The sequence below is a fragment of the Lepisma saccharinum genome, chromosome 1, assembly GCF_977018435.1.
Source record: "Lepisma saccharinum chromosome 1, izLepSacc3.1, whole genome shotgun sequence".
NCBI classification, from domain to species: domain Eukaryota; kingdom Metazoa; phylum Arthropoda; class Insecta; order Zygentoma; family Lepismatidae; genus Lepisma; species Lepisma saccharinum.
In genome coordinates this window covers 127,461,088-127,481,493 of record NC_139229.1, presented here as the reverse complement: position 1 = coordinate 127,481,493, position 20,406 = coordinate 127,461,088, and the positions used below count along the sequence as shown (strand labels likewise).

Below are 20,406 nucleotides of genomic sequence, written 5' to 3'. Positions count from 1 at the left end.
GAACTCTACTAGTAGCGAATATGACAGCGACCGTCAGCCCGAGTCGCAGCCAAGTAATTCGACACGAGGAAACAAATCAGTTTCCTCAGCTCCAACTTCGACACGCAGGCCTCCCTGTATATCTATTTTCAGCACGACTGGGAAGGACATAGCCATCCAAATATCCGCTGCTACTCACAAACGGGCTCGTTTCATCTACACTAGAGGATGTTGCAGAGTAACAACGAGAGACGAGAAGGACTTCACAACAGTTTGTGATCTCCTTAAAAACCAAAATATCGGATTCGCATACGGCTCCTCTGCTGCTGCGAAACTAAAAGTCATCATTCGACACCTCCCCGCGGATGTGGCACCCGCGGACGTGGCATTCACCTTGACCAAGCACCATGGACTTTCGATCCACAGCGCCAGTCGCCTTAAGGGCCCCCTTCGACGCTCCCAGCTCATTACTGACGAGGATCAAGCTCCTTCTAGTCCCATTCCGTCCCGGCGATCATTACCATTAATAATGCTCGTCTTGCCGAACGTACCGAAGTCGCATGATATCTTCAAGATAGCAAAGATAGGACCATATACGATAAGGGTTGAAAAATATCGCTCTTCACTAATATTACAATGCCACGCGTGCCAAAGTGTCGGGCACGGCCAGCGGCACTGTTTCGCCCCGCCCCGCTGTGTTAAGTGCGCGAGGGCCCACCGCTTTGCTGACTGCCCCGAAAAGGACCGGGACACACCACCTAGATGCGCAAATTGCAATCAACAGCACTACGCCAGCTACAGAGGCTGCCCGCTCTTCAAAAAGATAAAAGCAGAGAGGAAAACCCAATCTGACCATAGACGCCGAGCTCCAACCCGGCCAATTCGACAGGAAGTCCCAGTGACGTCAGTCGCCGCGGCTCCACGACCAGCACCATTGCCGAGACCGGCCAACCAGTGGCCGCCACCAAGCAGGAGAGGCCCCAGCACTCCGGCACCTCGACCTGCTACCAGCACAGCTGCCCCAAATAGTTCGACAAGTCCTCAAGCGACCCTCCTGGACCTGCTTCAGCAATTAGCTCAACCGGACATCCTGATAGGGCTGATTACCCTACTTCAAGGCCTGCAGCAGATTCGGCAAGCGCCGGACCGTTCGTCTCGACATCGGGTTATCTCCCAATTAGTCGACACTTTGGTGCCGTAAGGCTCCACGTAATGTCCTGTGCCGTCCTTTGTATGTATGTTTGGGATTTTTGGGAACATTCGCATATCTTACCTCTTGCGACAGTTGCAGAGGGAAAAATGTATATTATATTGTTAATAAAATACTAGCGTCACCTGTTAATGAGTCACATGTACAAGATGCAGGTCTTTTCAAAAAAAAAAAATATGCATCCATCTACAAGGATGGATTCGCAACTTGACCAAGCTCGGCAAAATAGGACGATGACAAGTACAAACATGGGGATGGACAATTTGTTCGTATGTCTATAGTGTTCATTAATCTGTGGTTCAATTTGTTTACTGTTAAGTATTGAGGAGTTAGTAAAATAGTTTTTTAAGTATATATTAGTAGTGTCACATTACAGAATTTTGTTTTCTATAGTCTTACGTGCAATGATGTTCAAAAAGAAACCAAATATTCCTTCTAGACCAAGCCCTCCATCTGCAGAACAAATTACAGAAGATGTGAAAAATGCTCCAAATGACGATGTTGTATTTGTTCTAGCCAACAATTATAATGCGAAAGGTAAATAAACAAACTTTACAGTACAGAATTGGCCTTGGTGAAGTCTTTAAATAATTAGGTACCAGTTGCATAGATCGGAGCCACATTAAAATCGGATATTTTGTGTTTCGCATGGTTCGTACTTACCAATTGTGTATTGCAGAACATAGGTCAAGGTGCCATTATACTTTTTACACGAAATAAAACACAATTTTTCACATAGGGAGTAATTTCTTTGACTCCTTTTTTCGCTTCCATAACACAGAATATGGCGGGCAAATCTTGACTACCGTAGTGGGCATGCAGTGTTTCCAATATCCTTCACCGACAAATACCTACTACTGTGTTCGTCACTTGTGCAAATTGTACATTGTGCACGGGTAGCTGAAGGATAGCCCCACGAACCATTTCCGATAAGGTTAGGTTTGGTTACGTTAGGCAAGCATAGTAAAAAGAAAAGGTAGTTTGAAACACTGACAGGGGTTTACATCACCAAACGTACGCAGCATCCGGTTGTCGTGCGGCAAGCAAATGAAAGCAATGGCAATTGTGCGTCGGTAAGATTTTTCTCTTAAAAAATACATGATTTCCCAGTCAAATATATTCCACGATGATGGAAAATACCTCGACGAACGTTGTAAACCTTGGAGAAACTCATTTCTGTAGTAGTTTCTTGTGTAAAATTGAAGAAATGTGTCTCTGATGTATGAAACTGTTCCCAAATAATTATATATTTGTATGGGAGGGCAAGGAAAAGTTGCATGAGGATGCTAATCTTATCTTTATGTGTGCATTATGTTCCACGTCATTATACACAGCCATAATTAATACTTACTGTGTCTTTCTTACAGAACGATTTTTCTATTACACATACTTTCATTATTGGGTTTGACAGGGAATGGCCATTCGTCAATGTACTGACACTTCTGGGTTGTAACATCCATGTTTAGTTTCAATGGGACCATTACAATAAGGAATGGTTTTTTTTTTTGTTTTTTTGATTTATTTTATTTTACTTTACGTTTTGTGCCTCTTGGCTAATTTGCGAAGATGGGGATGAGTGATGAAATTATGAAATTGATGAATGGACATTCACAAACAACCATGCCCGAGTGGGATTTGAACCCGGGGCCCTTGCCATTGCAGTGTGATGGGCTGACCACTCAGCCACAAGGTCCGGCTACAATACAGAAGTGTCCGTGACTGTATTAGGTAATGGGTTTGAGCTGCTGCCACTTTTTAAACATTTAGCACAATTCTGCAATTATTGTGTCTATCAAAGTATTTCTTAAATTTGAACTCTGCAATTTAAAAGTCAGTTCCATGCACATATTCTGTTCATTTGTGGTTTTTCTAGTAAAATAATAAAACCCCTAGAAAGAAAAATAATAATCAATAATATCCCATGGCTCTACACCCTGTAAGGGCCTTGGCCTATCTCCCGACTGCCAGTCTCCCTCCCACAGTCCTACCTAGAGGTGTGGAGTTCTTCAACCTGTAAGTAGCCCCTACAAAAATATTTTACGTGTATATTTGTAAACCAAACAAATGTCATATGAGGAGATTAGGAATGTTCGGTTATATTTTGATGAAGATTAAAATGTATTCTTTCCTAATTAGATTATGAAAGTTATTTCTTGAGAGCAGTCATACATATTACTTTATATTTGAAATACTGTAAATTAATTATTATATTCATTGATAAAGCTTTTGCCTCAAAAAATTGTACAAAAAAATGGTGTCTCTTATACACCAGCAAATACAATACTTTTTAACACCCCTCTCCCCAAATAAACCTCCATCAGCAAAAATATACAAGAATGTTTACTTCTTAGTACTTTATGTTAGTTACTTTAGCTTTGTGGAACAATATTTGTGCAGTCGGTAAGGCATCTGACTACCGTGCTAAAGGTCCCGGGTTCGATCCCCGGCCGGTTCAAATGCGGGAACTTTTCTAACAAAAGTGGCCCCGGCACCCACCCAGTGTCAAATGCCATGGGTACCTGGGGGGTAAAGGTGGTCAAGGGCGTGATGTTGATCACATCACCCCCAATGATGACCTGATCAAGAAAGTGTGGGGCATTACCCCCACACCCCCTTTACACCTTCATGGTGTGGTGCTAAGCACAGGGGATCACTTTTTTTCTTTTCAACTTAAAAACAATGTATACAATTTCTAAAAACTGAAAATATTTATTCACACTAATTTTGAAACACTGAAATTTTCATCCTCCAGCTATATAAACCTTGAAAAAATCCTCCATCAGCACACAGCAATTCAACCAATTGTTTCCTCAATTCTTGAGATGAAATATTCTGATCAATCTCTTAGTTTAAATAAATAGCTATACAATCTAGGAAATGAATTTTAAGGTGCAGCACCTTTTCAGAAAAATAGCTGTTTTCATACTGATCGTTTGAGATATGTACGTATTTTAGGACGTGAAATCAAGTAAAATGAACACACTTTGTTGCACCTTTTTGTGAGAGTAGTACATTTATCCCCTTTTTACCTCTCTCTGATGCTTCAGCACCTTTTTCCTTCCTTTTCTTTCATGTTTTGTTTAAACTTCATGTTTTGTTAAAAAATTAGGACAGAAAAATAAATGATTTTCACTCTTCTTGAGCAGCTACATAAAATCCTAGTCTCATTTTGTAGATCAGAACGAGAGCTATACAATGGTATAATATAATCATTGCAGCCCCAATAGTTTCCAAGATAATGTAGCAAAACGAGCGAGAGAAAACACAAACTTCAACAGAACCTATTTGGCAGAACCACAGTTCTCTATGCAGTCCGTGCACATTATATACAGAAGGTGCAAAAGAACAGAGCATTGAATAAAAGCATTTTATAAGCACTTTTTTGAAAACATTTTCCGAACTTTTTTTGTTTTCCCTTTCTGGACCATAATTTTGCACCTTAAATTTTTTTCCCTAATAATATCGTAGACACAACACTATACGCATCCCCAAATTCAGCCTGTAACTCAGTCACATGTAATCAGCACCAAGAACAGATGAAGAGCTCCACAGTGTGGGATGAAAATTACCATGTTGAATCATTTACTACTTTGCAATAATTTGTCTTTTTAACCAAGTGTGTAGAGTTTTTGGTTCACGATCTTGCCACTCAAGGTTCTGGGTTCAAGTCCCTGTTGTCAAGATTACTCCTTTTTGTTTGTGCCTTTGTAAGTTTTTGTAACCGTCACACAAACAAAATACAAGCTACTTTGACAGAAAATAAAGACAGGCGCATATCTAGAACCACGTTTTGTGAGGTGTCCAAACCAAAAATTGTAATAATAATAACTACAGATAATAGGTTGATAACTTTAATACGTATGTTAATAATAATAATAATGTTGTTAAAATAGATCAATTAATAATTATTATTTGTTATGAATAGGAAAAAAGATATTGGAATTATGGATGGCCATTCTTTTTGGCAAAATTCAAAATGCGAAAAATCCTTTTTTCGAAAACGATATAGAAAGTCCGAAAAAATAATTTTCAAGAAATGTGAAACTAATATTTCTTGCAAAAAAATTGAAAATCGAAAAATTCAGTTTTGAAATTTTCCTTTATAACGTAGAGTTTTTAAAACCTGCCATCTTCAGGTAAATACTGAATTCCGCTGCTAATGCCTGAGTAAGTTGTAAAATACAGCCACACACTTTTTTCAGCTGAGCTGCTCAGTCGATATTTCAGTCGGATAAGATGTATGGTTTGTTGGAATTTTTATTTTGATAAATAAAATGCTCAATGGTGAGTAAGCCAAGTAAGTGTTTTTGAAATGTGTGTAGTATGTGTGTGCTTCTAAATACCGGCAATATGCAATAATTTGTGTGTAATAAAATATAAGGAAGAATCCTAGACAGGTCAGGTCAACAAGGTAGTATTTTCAAAATACTAAGGTCAGGTCAATAAATATTCCGACTTTGTAGGAGCGTTTGTAGCCACATTGTAGGGATGGAGCGAGGACACAGAACCGTAAACATAAACAGTTGGCTTTGGCAACAATACTGTGAATTTCAGGGCTGTACCTAGGATTTTTTTGTTTAGTGAGAGACCACATCCGAAATACTGTTGGATCAATTGAATTAGGTTATTTTACATCACTTTTCTGCCACTTTTGGCTAATTGCGATGAAGAGTGATGATATGATGAAAGGACACTCACATAGAACACCCATGCCCAGGCCGGATTCAACCCCGGGCCTACGGGAGTCTTAGCGTGATGTGCTAAACACTAAATTAAATAATATGTATTAGCAATGATTATTAAAAATGAAGAAAATATCTTAATGAGAATTAACAAACAAAAAAAAATGAAACTTTTTTGGCAACACGATTGCAGTTAGCAAAGAGTCGAAACAGGAAATAAATAGGTACATCTGGTAACCTTGCATCAACGGCAATAAAACTAAAATATTCCACACTGCAGACTTCTGGAGCCTGCTCTCTCCACAACAAACCCATTCATTTATGCAACGACGAAATGGAAATTCTTGCAAAGTCTCAAGGAAAAATGGATCAATGTTCTTTCCATAGGTTTAGTATAGGTTCACATTAGAATATTTCACAGTTAGAGGCTGGGGCATGACCCCTCCCCTGGGTACATGCCTTGTGTGCTCTGCTCCAGCACGCAGTTGAATTCAGCACACACACACACACACACACACACACACACAAAAAAGATGTAGAAAAGCAAGTTTGTTTGAGCAAACTGAAGTGTACAGATGGATGCGGTTAAGCAAAATGATCAGACATTTAAATTTGCTACAAGATAATTCCCTTTCGGGGATAAAGTACATGCAAAATAGATAAAGTGGATTTGTCAAAAGAAGTTACCTTTTAATACTAGAATTTTGAAAACAAGTTCATGGAGCCAAATAATTCAAAAATCGAACAAAAGAAAAAAAACACAGAAATGAATAACTTTCCGATAAAAATGCTGGAAACAAAAAACTGAAAATTTATCGAAAACAAGAAACAAAAAAAGATTTAAAAAAACTTTTTTTAAGAAAAAAAATTCGAAATGGCAAAAAATGAAAAATAAAATCACTTTTGAAATTCGAAAATGGCTATTCCTAATTAGAATAGAGATATAACAGCAATAAGAAGAAATAGATTAACTTCATATTACACAACAGTAAACAAGTATTTTGCTTATTTAATTTTAGACTTTGTAATTATTTGGGTGAAGGGTTTGGGCACCCCTCTAAATCCATCCTTGCAAACAAACTACTTTGACGTAAATTATTTCCATTAGAAGAATGTAGCAAAAGAAATCATCCCTTCACAAACAATTTTAAGGTTGCCCACTTTATTGTAGGGTTAAAATGCATGTGCATATGTGAGTTCACGATTAAAATGCTTAGGTGGAACTTTGCTACCACCATCCCAATAAAAAGTACATACAAAGTATTTCATTTTACACACACACATACATGTATGTTTGTGTGTAAAATGAAATATTTTGTATGTCCATGTCTGTCTGTCTGGATGTGCCTTATTTATTGTAATTATATCACTTTTGTACTGCTTAGGTTACTTAAATTGGCAATGATGAGTGATGAATTTATATTTGTTGACTTTACTCTTAATCATGACAGTGAGGATGAATGGTATGCATAATCATGCCTTGCCCAGGGTTTGAACGTGTGAGCTCCCAATAATTGGCAGGAAACTATGCAAAATAAGGATAAGACCAGTAAACAACAACCCTCAAACGAACCTTTATGATCAAAAATTTAATTACACACATGTATCAGGTTATAGTAGGATATGGGGAAGAACAAATGTAGAATCCATGTACTTATTGTAACATTCACATATGTTTTTCTTTGTTTCAGAAATTAGGAGTAGAAAAGCAAGCAGCGAGATTGGTTCACACATTTCTCCCATAAGAGGAGGTGGTGATTCAAGTAATCCGGACATTGTATATGAAAAAGTAAAGAAGTTCATAGAAGTGAACGCAAACTTATCTGAGTCTCTTAACAAACTGCAGGATCAGAATGATTTGTTATTAGCTAGTGATGCTGAACTGCGTCAGATGGCTGATGAAATTAGAAGGCAAGCAAAAAATGCACTCCAGTAATTTATGAGTATACCCTGGCTGGTAGTCGCATACACTTTCAATTGGATCATTACAGCTTAGAAGTGTCCATGACTGTACATATCTACATGGACTACAGCAATGGCTTTTTGGCGAGTTATAAGTGAGCATACACAGGAGTGTCTTTAACTTGTTTTTTATTTATTTATTACCAGTTATTGCGAAAAAAATGTTACTCTTATTAAGTGTGGATTCATGTTTGTGTTACCTGAACTTCCTCGAGTGATTTTGGGTGAATGTAAGTGTAATATTTATAGTGGAAGTGTGATTAGTTTATACATGGTACATTGTATTATGTATTATGAAAATAAAGCACCTCACACTTCTAAGTGCATTTTATTCAATAAATGCAAGACTGCCATCTGTACCAATTAAGTTTCATAAAATTCATTGTCATCTCCATTTTCAGACTGCAAATATTCCTCATGAAGCAGTTCCATTTATACACTTGGTGTCTTGTAACGCACACCTTGAGCACTTCAACAAAGGATCGCTTATCCCACAATTTTGGCCACTTGCAATTTCAAAAACTCATCTCCGCGTATTATTACATTAGTTATTAAAAGTATTAACTTACGCCAGTTCCTGTAAGAGTTTGTTGCATTTTGAGCAAACTGACAATACTTTCATGGGTCACCATGCTTTGCTGACATTTATGTTTTTACTTGTTCAACCATCCTACTACTGGTAGTTGCAGATCTAGTAGAAATTTATGAACTTTTTTTGCGGGAAGCACATGTTTTATGTCAACTTGCTTAATACTACATAAATATTGGTAGTTTTAGTTATCACAGACTGGCTGGTTCCTTAAATTTATATATTATAGGAGATCATTATGGTAACAGTTTCATAGATCGGAGACACATTAAAATTGGATATTTTGTGTTTCGCATGGTTCGTACTTACCAATTGTGTATTGCGGAATATAGTTCAAGGTGCCATTATGCTTTTTACATGAAAACAAACACAATTTTTCACATTCTGAGTGCTTTTTTATATTCCTTTCTTCGCTTCCAGAACACACAATATGGTGGGTATATCTTGGCTGATGTTGTGGGTATGCAGTGTTTCAACCTTCTTCACCGAAAAAATACCTACTATCGTGCTCGTCACCACTGGAAATTATAATTATGCATGGGTAGCTGATGGATAGCCCTATGAACCATGCACGGATAGCCCCACGATCAATTTCCGATAAGGTTAGGTTAGGTTTGGTTACATTAGGCAAGCATAGTAAAAAAAAAACACTGACAGGGGCTTACGTCATCAAACGTATGCAGCATCCGGTTGTCGTAGGGCAAGCAAATGAAAGCAATGGCAATTGTGCGTCGGTCAGATATTTCTCTTGAAAAATTGAAAAATACATGATTTACCGGCCAAATATATTCCACGATGAAAGAAAATACCTCGACGAACGTTGTAAACCTTGGAGAAACTCATTTCCCTAAGTAGTTTCTTGTGTAAACTTGAAGAAATATGTCTCCGATGTATGAAACTGTTACCGATCATTATTCACTCTTACATTGACAATTCTTATCTGCTTTCGAATCTGTGTATTGTATATTTGTAAACTTGCTTCTAGCAGATTTAATTTGTGCAAACATTTTCTTATTTTAACTGCTGATATGTTAGAAAAGTTTCTTCTCAGTTTTTCAGGATACAACTGGTGGTTGGGCAATGCCACTCCTCCTCAAACATTGCCCCTTTGTGCCTTCCCTCCCTTCCCCTTCTCCAATATCCCTGTGCAGATGAAGACTAACGGTGTAGTACACACCCCTAGCATCCCTCTCTGGTTACTTCTTAAGTATCCATGAAAGGCTCATATCCTATTTATAGTTTCATAGTCCAAGTTACCTGAGAGGCTGCTCCTCACATAGAAGCACTGTTATCAGTTTTTGGATATTTATGTATTGGCCATCTTGCTGTTAATGGGAACAATTTGTCCAAAATAAATACATTTTTTAATCTAATGTTAGGAAATTTTGCTTCTCAATTTTCCAGAGAATGTATCTAAAAAATCAAGTCTACATTACATTTTTGATGGTTGCCTGTCCATTCATTTACAAATGTAAAAAGCGTTTATATTTCTTAACTTGTTACAAAATATTAAAAACATGATTTGAATTATGGAAAGTAAGTTTTGTTTTGGGTGTCCACTGAAATATGGTTGCCCATTTCTGAATTATTTCTTGTAAAAAAATTACTTAAAATTCAATCCCACGTCCAACAAGGTGTCATTCAACCTACTTCCCATTTACAATTGTTGAAGAACCCTCAGAACCCTGAATTTTCAAAATTCCACCACTACTTACCCTAAGCATTTTCATTTGACAGTGTTCTCAATTTTTCACAAAGGCATGAGATTCCTTGAAAATATGAAACAGTTTTGGGCTTCTATTTGAAAACTTGTGGACTGTGTGTGTATGCAAAAAATATTTACTGCAAAAGTTGTATGAAGTTAGTTTTATCAAACAAGGTGCCACTGGATCCCTTTTATTATTTGAAATTTTTTAGGAGCACCTCACTCCTCCCCAATTAATTGGGCAGTGCATACATTCAAAATACCACCTCTTCCCTTGCCATGTTCATTTTTGTGAAGTACGAGGGTCACTATTTATATTTTGAGCCTAACAATGAAAAAATAGGAATTTGGCATTGAAAACTGCTTCATTGTTTTTCGAAGTATTCTCCTTTATGGTCAATACACTTTTGCATTCGTTCGAACCATTTGTCAAAGCAGTTTTTCCAATCTTCTTCAGACACCTCCATAATATGGTTTTTGAACGCATCAATGGCATCTTCCGCCGACGAAAATCGTTGTCCACGCAATTTATTCTTGACATTCGGGAACAAAAGAAGTCATTGGGTGCCAAATCAGGACTGTACGGCGGATGACCCATCAATTCGATTTTTTGACTGTTCATAAAGTCGGTTGTTAGACGAGATGTGTGACAGCTGGCATTGTCTTGATGAAGAATGATCCGACGGCGTTTGTTTGTTTTCCGTATTTGACTGAAGACCTCTGGCAAACAAATTGTTGTGTACCATTCAGAGTTGACCGTTCTACGTTCCTCTAAAGGCACAGTTGCCACATGACCAGTTTTCCCGAAAAAACAGGCGACCATTTGTTTCGATGTGCTTCGAGCGCGAACAACTTTTGTTGGATTGGGTTCATCTTGAAACACCCATACAGTTGACTGCTGTTTACGTTCCGGCTCATATGCATATATCCATGATTCGTCACCTGTTACAATCTTATATACGTCTTTTGAAGCACCACGATTGTATTTATTGAGCATTTGTTTGCACCAATTGACGCGAGCGTCTTTTTGAGTTTTTGTCAAATTGTGTGGGATCCAACGAGAACATACCTTTCTCAAAGCTAAATAATCATGTAATATTTTATATATGCTGGTGGAACTAATGCCTATGGTTGCCTCAATCTCTCAGTATGTCACATGACGATCTTGCAGTATTAGGTTTTGCACAGCATCAATGTTTTCTTGAACAACAATTGATTTTGGACGACCTTCGCGAATCTCGTCGGTGAGCGAATGGCGGCCACGATTAAATTTGTTATACCAGCATTTCACAGTGGCAAAGGATGGGGCTTCATCGCCAAATGTGGAAGTAAGTTGATCGATGCACTCTTGTCTTGATAATCCAAGTCGAAAATCATAAAAAATCATCGCACAAAAATGTTTACGAGTTAATTCCATTTTATTGTTGTCGCGCAATCTCCAAGGCAACATAAACAACACAAATGAAGCTATTGACAAAACATTTGAAGTACCTTATGGTCAATAATGCTAGACGATTCCGTACAAACGTCAAATCGCACCTAACTTCAATCAGTGTTGCCAAGGCTCAAAATATAAATAGTGACCCTCGTAATAGTGTTTGTTATGGACAATTATACTTAGAAAGAATATTTGAAAAACAAACAGATGTTTGTGCTTACAAGTGTTCGTCCTTTAACTTCCTCTTTCCCCCTTTTTTTATCCATCTTTGTTTTACCTTTTTAATATTTTTAATTCCTGGGACCCCTGAAGAAAGATCCTAAAGTGGGTCCAAAATGTTGGACTGGCAAGAAAGTTTAGACAACCACTTGAAAGTACAAAACATTTTCTTACGTTCCACAAATAGACTACAAAACTAGGGTAAATAAACTATACCTTTATATTCATAAACTTATAACAAAATGGCAGTATGATCCACTTAATTAAAGGCTAATTATATAAAATATCAGACTGTAAAATATTGGGTATTTTGCTGATAAACTATATGCCTGTATCAGCTAAAACCATTCAAGTACGAACTATAAAATGCAAATTCAAACGTGAATAAATTAAAAACTGAATATTTCCCCATGGTGTTTCTATGCACTTTTTAGAAGTAATTATTCCGCTTTTCATAATTTCTGGAAGGAACAATTAGCATTTGGAGTAATGTTTACTGTCTACGAAATTATTTCTTTAGGAACATCGATGTTTCCGCAACAAAGAAATATTGAAGATTTGAAATTGCAAATGCAATAGTTTGGAAAATAAATAAACCACATTATTTTACACATTTATTTCGACCTTTTGCCAATAACTTGTTTTTTAAAGAAGGCAGACACCATCTAACATAGGAACAGAATTATAATAGCCAATGTGAACAGGAATTTAATGGTTTTCAGTGTTGCATACCTGTATATTGTTAATTTGAACACCACGACATATGAGATTTAATTGCACAGAACCATGTAATTAACAAGTGATATTCCACACATTGATTCTTAGTTTTTAGCAACCAAATTAAAATTGTCAACAAGGGGATTAGAATAATACTTCCGCCTCCATAAAAAATACATATAATTCACATGAACAATATTTACATTGGAAGAACCATAAATGTGAGCAAATTAATATTCAATGCATATCTTTTATCTTCCTATAGCTGAAAATAAAAAAAAATCTTTGGATTTAGTTCATATTAGCATTAAGATTTATCCCTGCACCAAGTTATCCATTAGGTTACAGAATCATAAAATAAATATGTATAATATATAAATTTACAAGTTAATATTTTACACTGTCACAAAATTCAATCTGGTAACAAGCATTTGATTAACAAATAAATAATTTCAGAACACTAACACTTCCAATAAACTCATAACAAAATGAAAATATTACTCTATCAAACAACACAATTGTCCACATGCTGTATGTATTACATATTTGTCAGTAAAATCATTACAAGATAAATTTCATGTAAGGAAAATGTCATTGACTGTGATTATCTGGAAAAATTCATAATCTAGGTTTGCTGTAAGCAGCATATTTTTACTTTTTACACCCTCCTGACAGAGTTGTCAGTTATTTGTGCAATGCTTGTCCCTTTGTCAACATGATATAAAGATCTATCACATCTTTCAAGTGTGCGTTTTTCCACCTTATTTCCAAATATGAATGATTTTTAGAAGTTTTCATGCATCTTGGCTATTTGGTGGTCCATTAAATAGCACAAACATTCCTTTTATTATTATTATTCAGTTTGTAGCTCTATTAGTGCAACAACTTTAGGAGGAACAAGGCCCACTTTTCATTCAGTGCCACAGTAATATGGCTTCTCAATTGTCCTCACAGTGTGTGTTCAACACCAGGGGTTGAGCATGAAACCACTTGGGACTAAAATAATATTGTCACACTGTTGAAGTCCAAAGTCCTGAACAATGAATAGCTAAATTAATTCTTGTCTTCACATATTTTCAATCATCAAACATTTGAGTGAAGTCTGTTTTCAAGAACCATAGTGTTTTTCCTGTTTACAAAGTTTTGTCATGCTTTGACACACCTTTTGCATAATGTTAACTCACTTTACTACACCTGATGCTTTTGAAAAGATTCAATGACAGATTGAATTAAAACTTTCATAATTACAAAGTGCTATTCTTCATGGCTCTAAAATATTTGTTCTTCATCCTCCACTGTACAGATTTACAGATCGAGGGGAAAAAAACAACAACTAAATAGCCTTTAATGTCCACCTTGGCCCGATTGTTACAAATTTCTCTGTGCATATCTCTGAAGTGAATTAGATATTGTGTACAAAAACAGGTTTTAATAATAGTCTTCTGTATACAACATTGGGCTATCAGGATCACAATTCAACTATTAAAAAGCTATAAGTATAATTCATGCACTTCGATGAGCATCTGTGTACCTTGCACACTCTGTACATAGTGCACATTAGCATGAAAATATATCCATTACGTTGACACATATTAGCACCAATCAATGACTTTTCCAATGTTAATACCTTTACTATGTACCGAGGAATTTTAAAAAAAAGTCAACCATTAAACCTAATAAAGCACAAAATAATACCACATCAATATCAAAGTTTGTTCTCATAATATTGCATAAAGTAGGACATCTTATCACCATGGAAGGCAACTACTACAAATACATGACATGGCAGCAGTTCTAGATGATTGTAAAACTTAATAATATACCTCAAATGCCACTACTAATTTTCTATCTTGCATAATATACACACATTATTTTGTCAAATGTGACATAGTTGCAAAATGGACGGATTCAGGAAGTCAGTTGAATGTTCCTACCGACTTTTGTTTTGAGTACATTTAAATAAAACTAGATTACACTAGCTATATGTATGGCTATGTACACAAACATGTAATGCAAACATCTATATTCCTTGTGCCAAAGTTGAGGATTCTTTTGGAATGCTGCATTATTTAATGTGAAACGGGTAACAGTTTTCAGTATGGTGGAATACCTACTGTATAAAACAATTGCATTAAGTTTATAATGATTAAAATTCCTATCAGTAAATAAATCTTTACAGATCGTCTATGTAGTCTTACTTTTAGTAGAACTACTGATATGATTAATAATAAAAACCTACTGGTAGTAACTCTGAATTTCACTCATGAATTAAAGGTTTAGTAACTATGGACACATATTACTCTTATGAAGTACACAGTGTTTCAAAATTATGAAAACTGACAGATACTGACACCAGGTTTTCTCCATCCACCGAGATACTTTTAAATACCTTTGGTTACCAGATTACCCTACAGGAAATTTCTAGAAATTGTAATTATATCAGTGAAGTGATATACACAAAGCAGAACATTTAGTTCCAGAACCTAACTTGACTGAAGTTAAAGATGCTATTAAAAGGCTAAAGAATAACAAAGCACCCGGCATTGATTTATTACCAGCTGAGTTAATTAAATATGGTGGGAATTCGTTAATATGTCAAATTCATAAATTAATTTGTTTAATATGGAATAAAGAAGAAATCCCTCAACAGTGGAAAGAATCCATAATTGTTCCTGTGTTTAAAAAAGTTGATAAAATGAACTGCAATAATTACCGTGGAATTTCTCTACTCTCAACAGCATATAAAATATTATCTAACATTCTTTTAACAAGACTAACCCCATATGCTAATGAAATTATAGGTGATTATCAATGTGCATTTAAACGTAACAGATCAAATTTTTCACATCAGACAGACACTTGAGAAAAAGTGGGAATATAATCAAAATGTCCATCAGCTATTCATTGATTTTAAAAAGCATATGATTCAGTCAAAAGAGATAAATTATATAATATATTAGTAGAGTTTGGAATACCTAAGAAGCTTGTTAATATGATAAAAGTATGCACCAGTGAAACAAAGTAAAATTCGTGTGGATATTAATATGTCTGACAAATGTACAATTCATGATGCATTATCTCCATTGCTCTTTAATTTTGCCTTAGAATACACTGTTAGGAAGGTAAAAGAAACTAACGAAGGACTAAAATTAAACGGTGTGACTCAACTGTTAGCATATGCAGATGATGTAGACTTACTGGGGGATAATGTAAATACAATTAAGAATAATGCTAAAATATTTTTCAAAGCAGCTAAAGATATAGGTTTGGAAGTTAGCAAAGATAAAACTAAATATATGCTTACAGGCCGAAACCAAGTGTTAGTAATAAACAACATCTAATTATTGATAACAACTCATTTGAACCAGTTTCCAAATTCAAATACTTAGGAGTAATACTAACAAGTGGAAATGATATTAAAGAGGAAAAAAAAAGCAGGATTAATTCAGGAAATGCATGTTACTTTTCTCTTCTCGTTTAATATCTAAGAAACTAAAAGTTAAAATATACAAAACAGTAATTTTACCTGTAAAATTATATGGATTTGAAACTTGGTCCTTTACATTGAAAGAGGAACATAAATTGAGAGTATTTGAAAATAAGATCCTTGGAAAATATTTGGGCCTAAAAGGGATGTAATTTAGAAGTACATAATTTGTATTCATGTTCAGATATTATTAGAATGATTAAATCAAGAAGACTTAGGTGGGCAGGCTATGTGGCACGAATGGTAGAGGAAAGAAGAGTTTACAGGATACTTGTTGGGAAACCTGATGGTAAGAGACCAGTAGGAAGACCAAGAAGAAGATGGAGGGATAATGTTGAGATGGACCTAAAGGAAATTGGGAGGGATGGAAAAGAGTATATAGATCTTGCTCAGGATAGGAGCAGATGGAATGCCATGAACCTTCGGGTTCAAGAAGGCTAGAGAGTTAATTAGTTATCAGTTAAGTGAAAAGTGATCTTTTAGAGGCATATAATGTTCATTATCAAGACAAACATTCCAGAATTTTGTCAAAATGCACTGACAACTTGTACCCAAATACTGGCCAAACCGTGGAATGAAAAATCATAATTCTGCCCTGAAATTTAATTTTGAGTGTAAATTTTAACAACTCTGAGTATACCTCTCAGCAATACATTTCCCATGATGGAATGGAGTAGGAGAGAAGTCAAAACAGGGCAGCCAAGTGCCATTTCAGGGCAAAATTATGATTTCAATATTTCATTCAGCTGTATAGTCAGTACACAATTACAGGTTGCCTGCATCTGTCAACAAAAGTTTGGAGTGCAGTGTTGTTAACCAAGATTATATACCACTAAATGTCACTTCATCACTTAGCCCATAAAATTGCTGTCTAAATCCTGTAAGTACTGCACATGCCAAACTAATAGTATAGTATGCCACTAGAATAATTCTTTATTACCTTGTCTCCACAGAAATTGACATTCTGGAAAAAAAATCACTTTGAATTGGGCCATTCATTAATATCTGGAATTTCCTGTGTGGAGTAAACTGGTAACTGAATTATTTAAAAATATATCAATGTAGGAAGCTTCATTATACAGAACACCTGGCATGAATATTTCTCCCAGTTTTATAAGTAATCAATTAGGGTTTCATGGCTTTGAAATGCTGAATTTGTTGGTGGCATGGTATTTTGGGCAGGAAACGCACGGAAGTAGATATTAAAAAAAACAGATCTTAACAATTAGTGAATGAAACCTTAAGAAATGCCATACAAACAAACATACCACGGAAGTTTCCATGTTGCTATTTGGGTTTTCACTACTGGTGAAGATGCTATGGTATTTTCATGAGCAGGTTTCTTATATATTTATGGCCTCTGCCACAGAAATTAATAGAACATTTACAAGCAAGTTTCACAGATATTTCTTTAGTAACTCGCTTACATCTTATATTACCAACCACCTTCTTTATTCCCCTCAACATGAAGTTTATTTTGTTTACATAAGGTTGGGAATGTTTCAGATGGTCTTTTTTTTTTTTTAAAAAAAAACACAATACTCACACAATAAGATATCTAGCTAAAACTAGGCAACAATGTACACAAAACCTGGCCTGATGTTTTATTTGAACAAACACTTGGAATGGCCTCCTGCCACCTAAGCACCTGTTTACACATTAATGTTATACTCACATTGAAAATGTTTCCATTTTATCTAACATATTTTTAATTGCAAATTGTTGATTGGAACTCTTATGTATTAATCTCACCTCTTGAGTAAAGAAGCTTTGTAAATCTGTAAATTATTCACTTTATGTAGTAAATGTTAAAATTTCTTCACAAGTTCTATTTAAAATGGAAGCAATGGAACATAGAGCAAACTACAATAAAAAATCCTAAAAAATTACAAATGCATTACAAATTTTCTTTTTCCAAACGTCGCAACTTTCTTCCCTGCTTAAGTGAATACAAAATGTTGCAACACATTTAGGATTTTGACAAAGAAATAATATAATATATATACATACACAGCACAACCAAAAAAGCTTAAGCCACATATATCACTCTACTACGAATACGGAGTCCTCAGATTAATCCTGGCACCACACAGAGGAAGCATATTACATAATACCCAAAAGTACATAAACACAAAAATAAACAAATCCTCTGGAAATTATTAAAATACTAGTTTCTTTATCGTATTTCCTCACTTTGATGATGAAAAGATAAATTGATGGTTGAATAGTGGAGGCGGGACTGATTAAACGTGGGTTAGTAATTTCAAGTTGATAATTTTGAAATATAATATTAGTATAATTAACCAAGCATTTGGTTATGTTGCTACATTCTGTGTCTGTTCTTATTATATGTAACTAAATTAATTTTAGACAGATTAGAGATGAACCAATAAGAAAGGTTTGCTGATATCAATCAAGTATTGATACCAATATTCTAGGTGGCAAAATTACACATGTTCCATGAAGAACCTGGATGGTTCATTCATCTCTCTAATTAATGTATGTAACTAGGTGACTGCAACAGGTTTTGCATTAGAGAAAGAAACTATGTATTTACACACTTCCATAAACCAGTTTATATGAATTATTACATTCATAAACAAAAAAAAATAACACATCAGTAGAATTCTTCACTAAATTACAGTTATTTATGCAAATATGAATTAGTAAAAATTATCAGGTGGTACCGACTGATTTGATTAACCTATCCTATTACAAAGTAAACTCTCTTTAATTCTTAACTGGAGGAAACTGACAGCAGAACTGCACAATTTAATTGACGGAAGTTACTCGCCATTATACATGCTGAGGCAAAAGCCAGGTTACACAGGAAAACAAATACGTGCATACAAACATACACATGATTGATATGTAATAGTTAGTTGCAATACATGCACAATGTGCGGACCATTTACTTGAATGCATACTTAAATTCAACCTGATGCTATGAGGCAAAAGGGGAAAGAGGAAGAAGAAGCATACTTAAATTTAGTGTTCCCAGTTGAATAAGAAGTCTGCTAGTGTGGTGGGGCATGTACCACCTATGTAACCTGACTTTTGCCTCACATTATTAGTTGATGCATATACAGGCTCTGTCCTTTTAATTTTTAATACATAATTACTGGTAGAAGTTATGGAAAAATATTACATTGAAAACTGAATAACATTAAATTGAGTTAGCTGATACCACTTTGAACCAATGTCAATGATCTTACCAATTCTCAGTGATGCAGTTTGCCCATTGTAACAATTAAAATTTCTTTAGAATACTGATCAGTATTAATATAATTAATATCAGTATTCCATTGCAATTATACTGCGCCAGTATTCAAAGAATAACATCAGAATATTAAAATGGCTGTCATTTCATAACAAAATCCATTTCTCTATGCCATGCTGGTGCAAAATTAATTAAATCTTTGAATTTTGATTAATTTACAGGATAATTAGACTCCACAAATGTGTCATGTGGCATTTTTGCAGTCTCCATGAAGGTACCAGTGATTAAATTCCAACTGATACTTTGAGGTACCAATGCAGATACACTGGCACCGGTATCGGCTCAACCTTACATAAGAAAAAAAAACAGGTTCAAATACATAGAACAGGCAGTTTGGTACAAAATTTAAACTGTGATGCACATTCAAAATGATTTCTGGGAACACAATAAACAATTAAATTAGCACTGTCTGAAGTTTCCTGACAAGATTAAAGGAGTGCCACTGCTAATTGTACTAGCATTGTTCTAAATGAAATGGTGGAAGATAATTGTATAAAATTACAATTATCAATAATACATTTTCTACATCAGGTATCTTGGTCTTACCACAAATATTACAAATAAAACGAGTATCAATAAAATGACCCAAAAAACCCAAACTTCACAACCTGTAAACACCATAAGTTATGACTCCAATATTATGTGCAGGTATGTAACATAAGTTCATTGACAGTTATATCCATATCTGAAACAAAATAGTCTCCCCTGTGACTAATTCGCCCCCTGACTTTCATCTACTTACTTTCTATGTATATGATCTCCATGCAGAAACATTGACAATATTGTGTTTCGCAGAATTGAACACACACAGTAAAATAGTATTTCACTCACTATTAAACAAAATACAGTAACAGTTAATCCACATATTCCTTGATGATGATAATGCACAGGTACTTCAAAAGAAAGTACAAATATATTGGTGTAACATTTCAGTTGTACTGCATGCTGGCAGTTCCTGATAATGAAGTAAAACATAGGCAGTACACTATTTTTTAGGGGTGATGAAGCAAACTATTTTAAGATGTACAAAGTAAATAACTTAGAAATAAACCAAATATAATACAATTGATAAAATAGGAATAAATATGTTACACATATCTAAAACTTTGAAACTTTTGTTGGAATCAATTGAGATGAT

The 20,406-nt window shown here is 35.2% G+C and overlaps 1 protein-coding gene across 1 annotated transcript; it reads left to right on the top strand.

Annotated features, from left to right (window-relative positions):
- The first annotated feature begins 1,411 nt into the window (after positions 1–1,411).
- Positions 1,412–8,137, top strand: LOC145988394 (uncharacterized). Its single transcript, XM_083123277.1, has 2 exons — positions 1,412–1,726; positions 7,563–8,137. The coding sequence occupies exons 1-2, from the start codon at positions 1,594–1,596 to the stop codon at positions 7,805–7,807; spliced, it is 378 nt and encodes a 125-aa protein (XP_082979403.1). The 5' UTR covers positions 1,412–1,593; the 3' UTR covers positions 7,808–8,137.
- Positions 8,138–20,406: the final 12,269 nt, after the last annotated feature.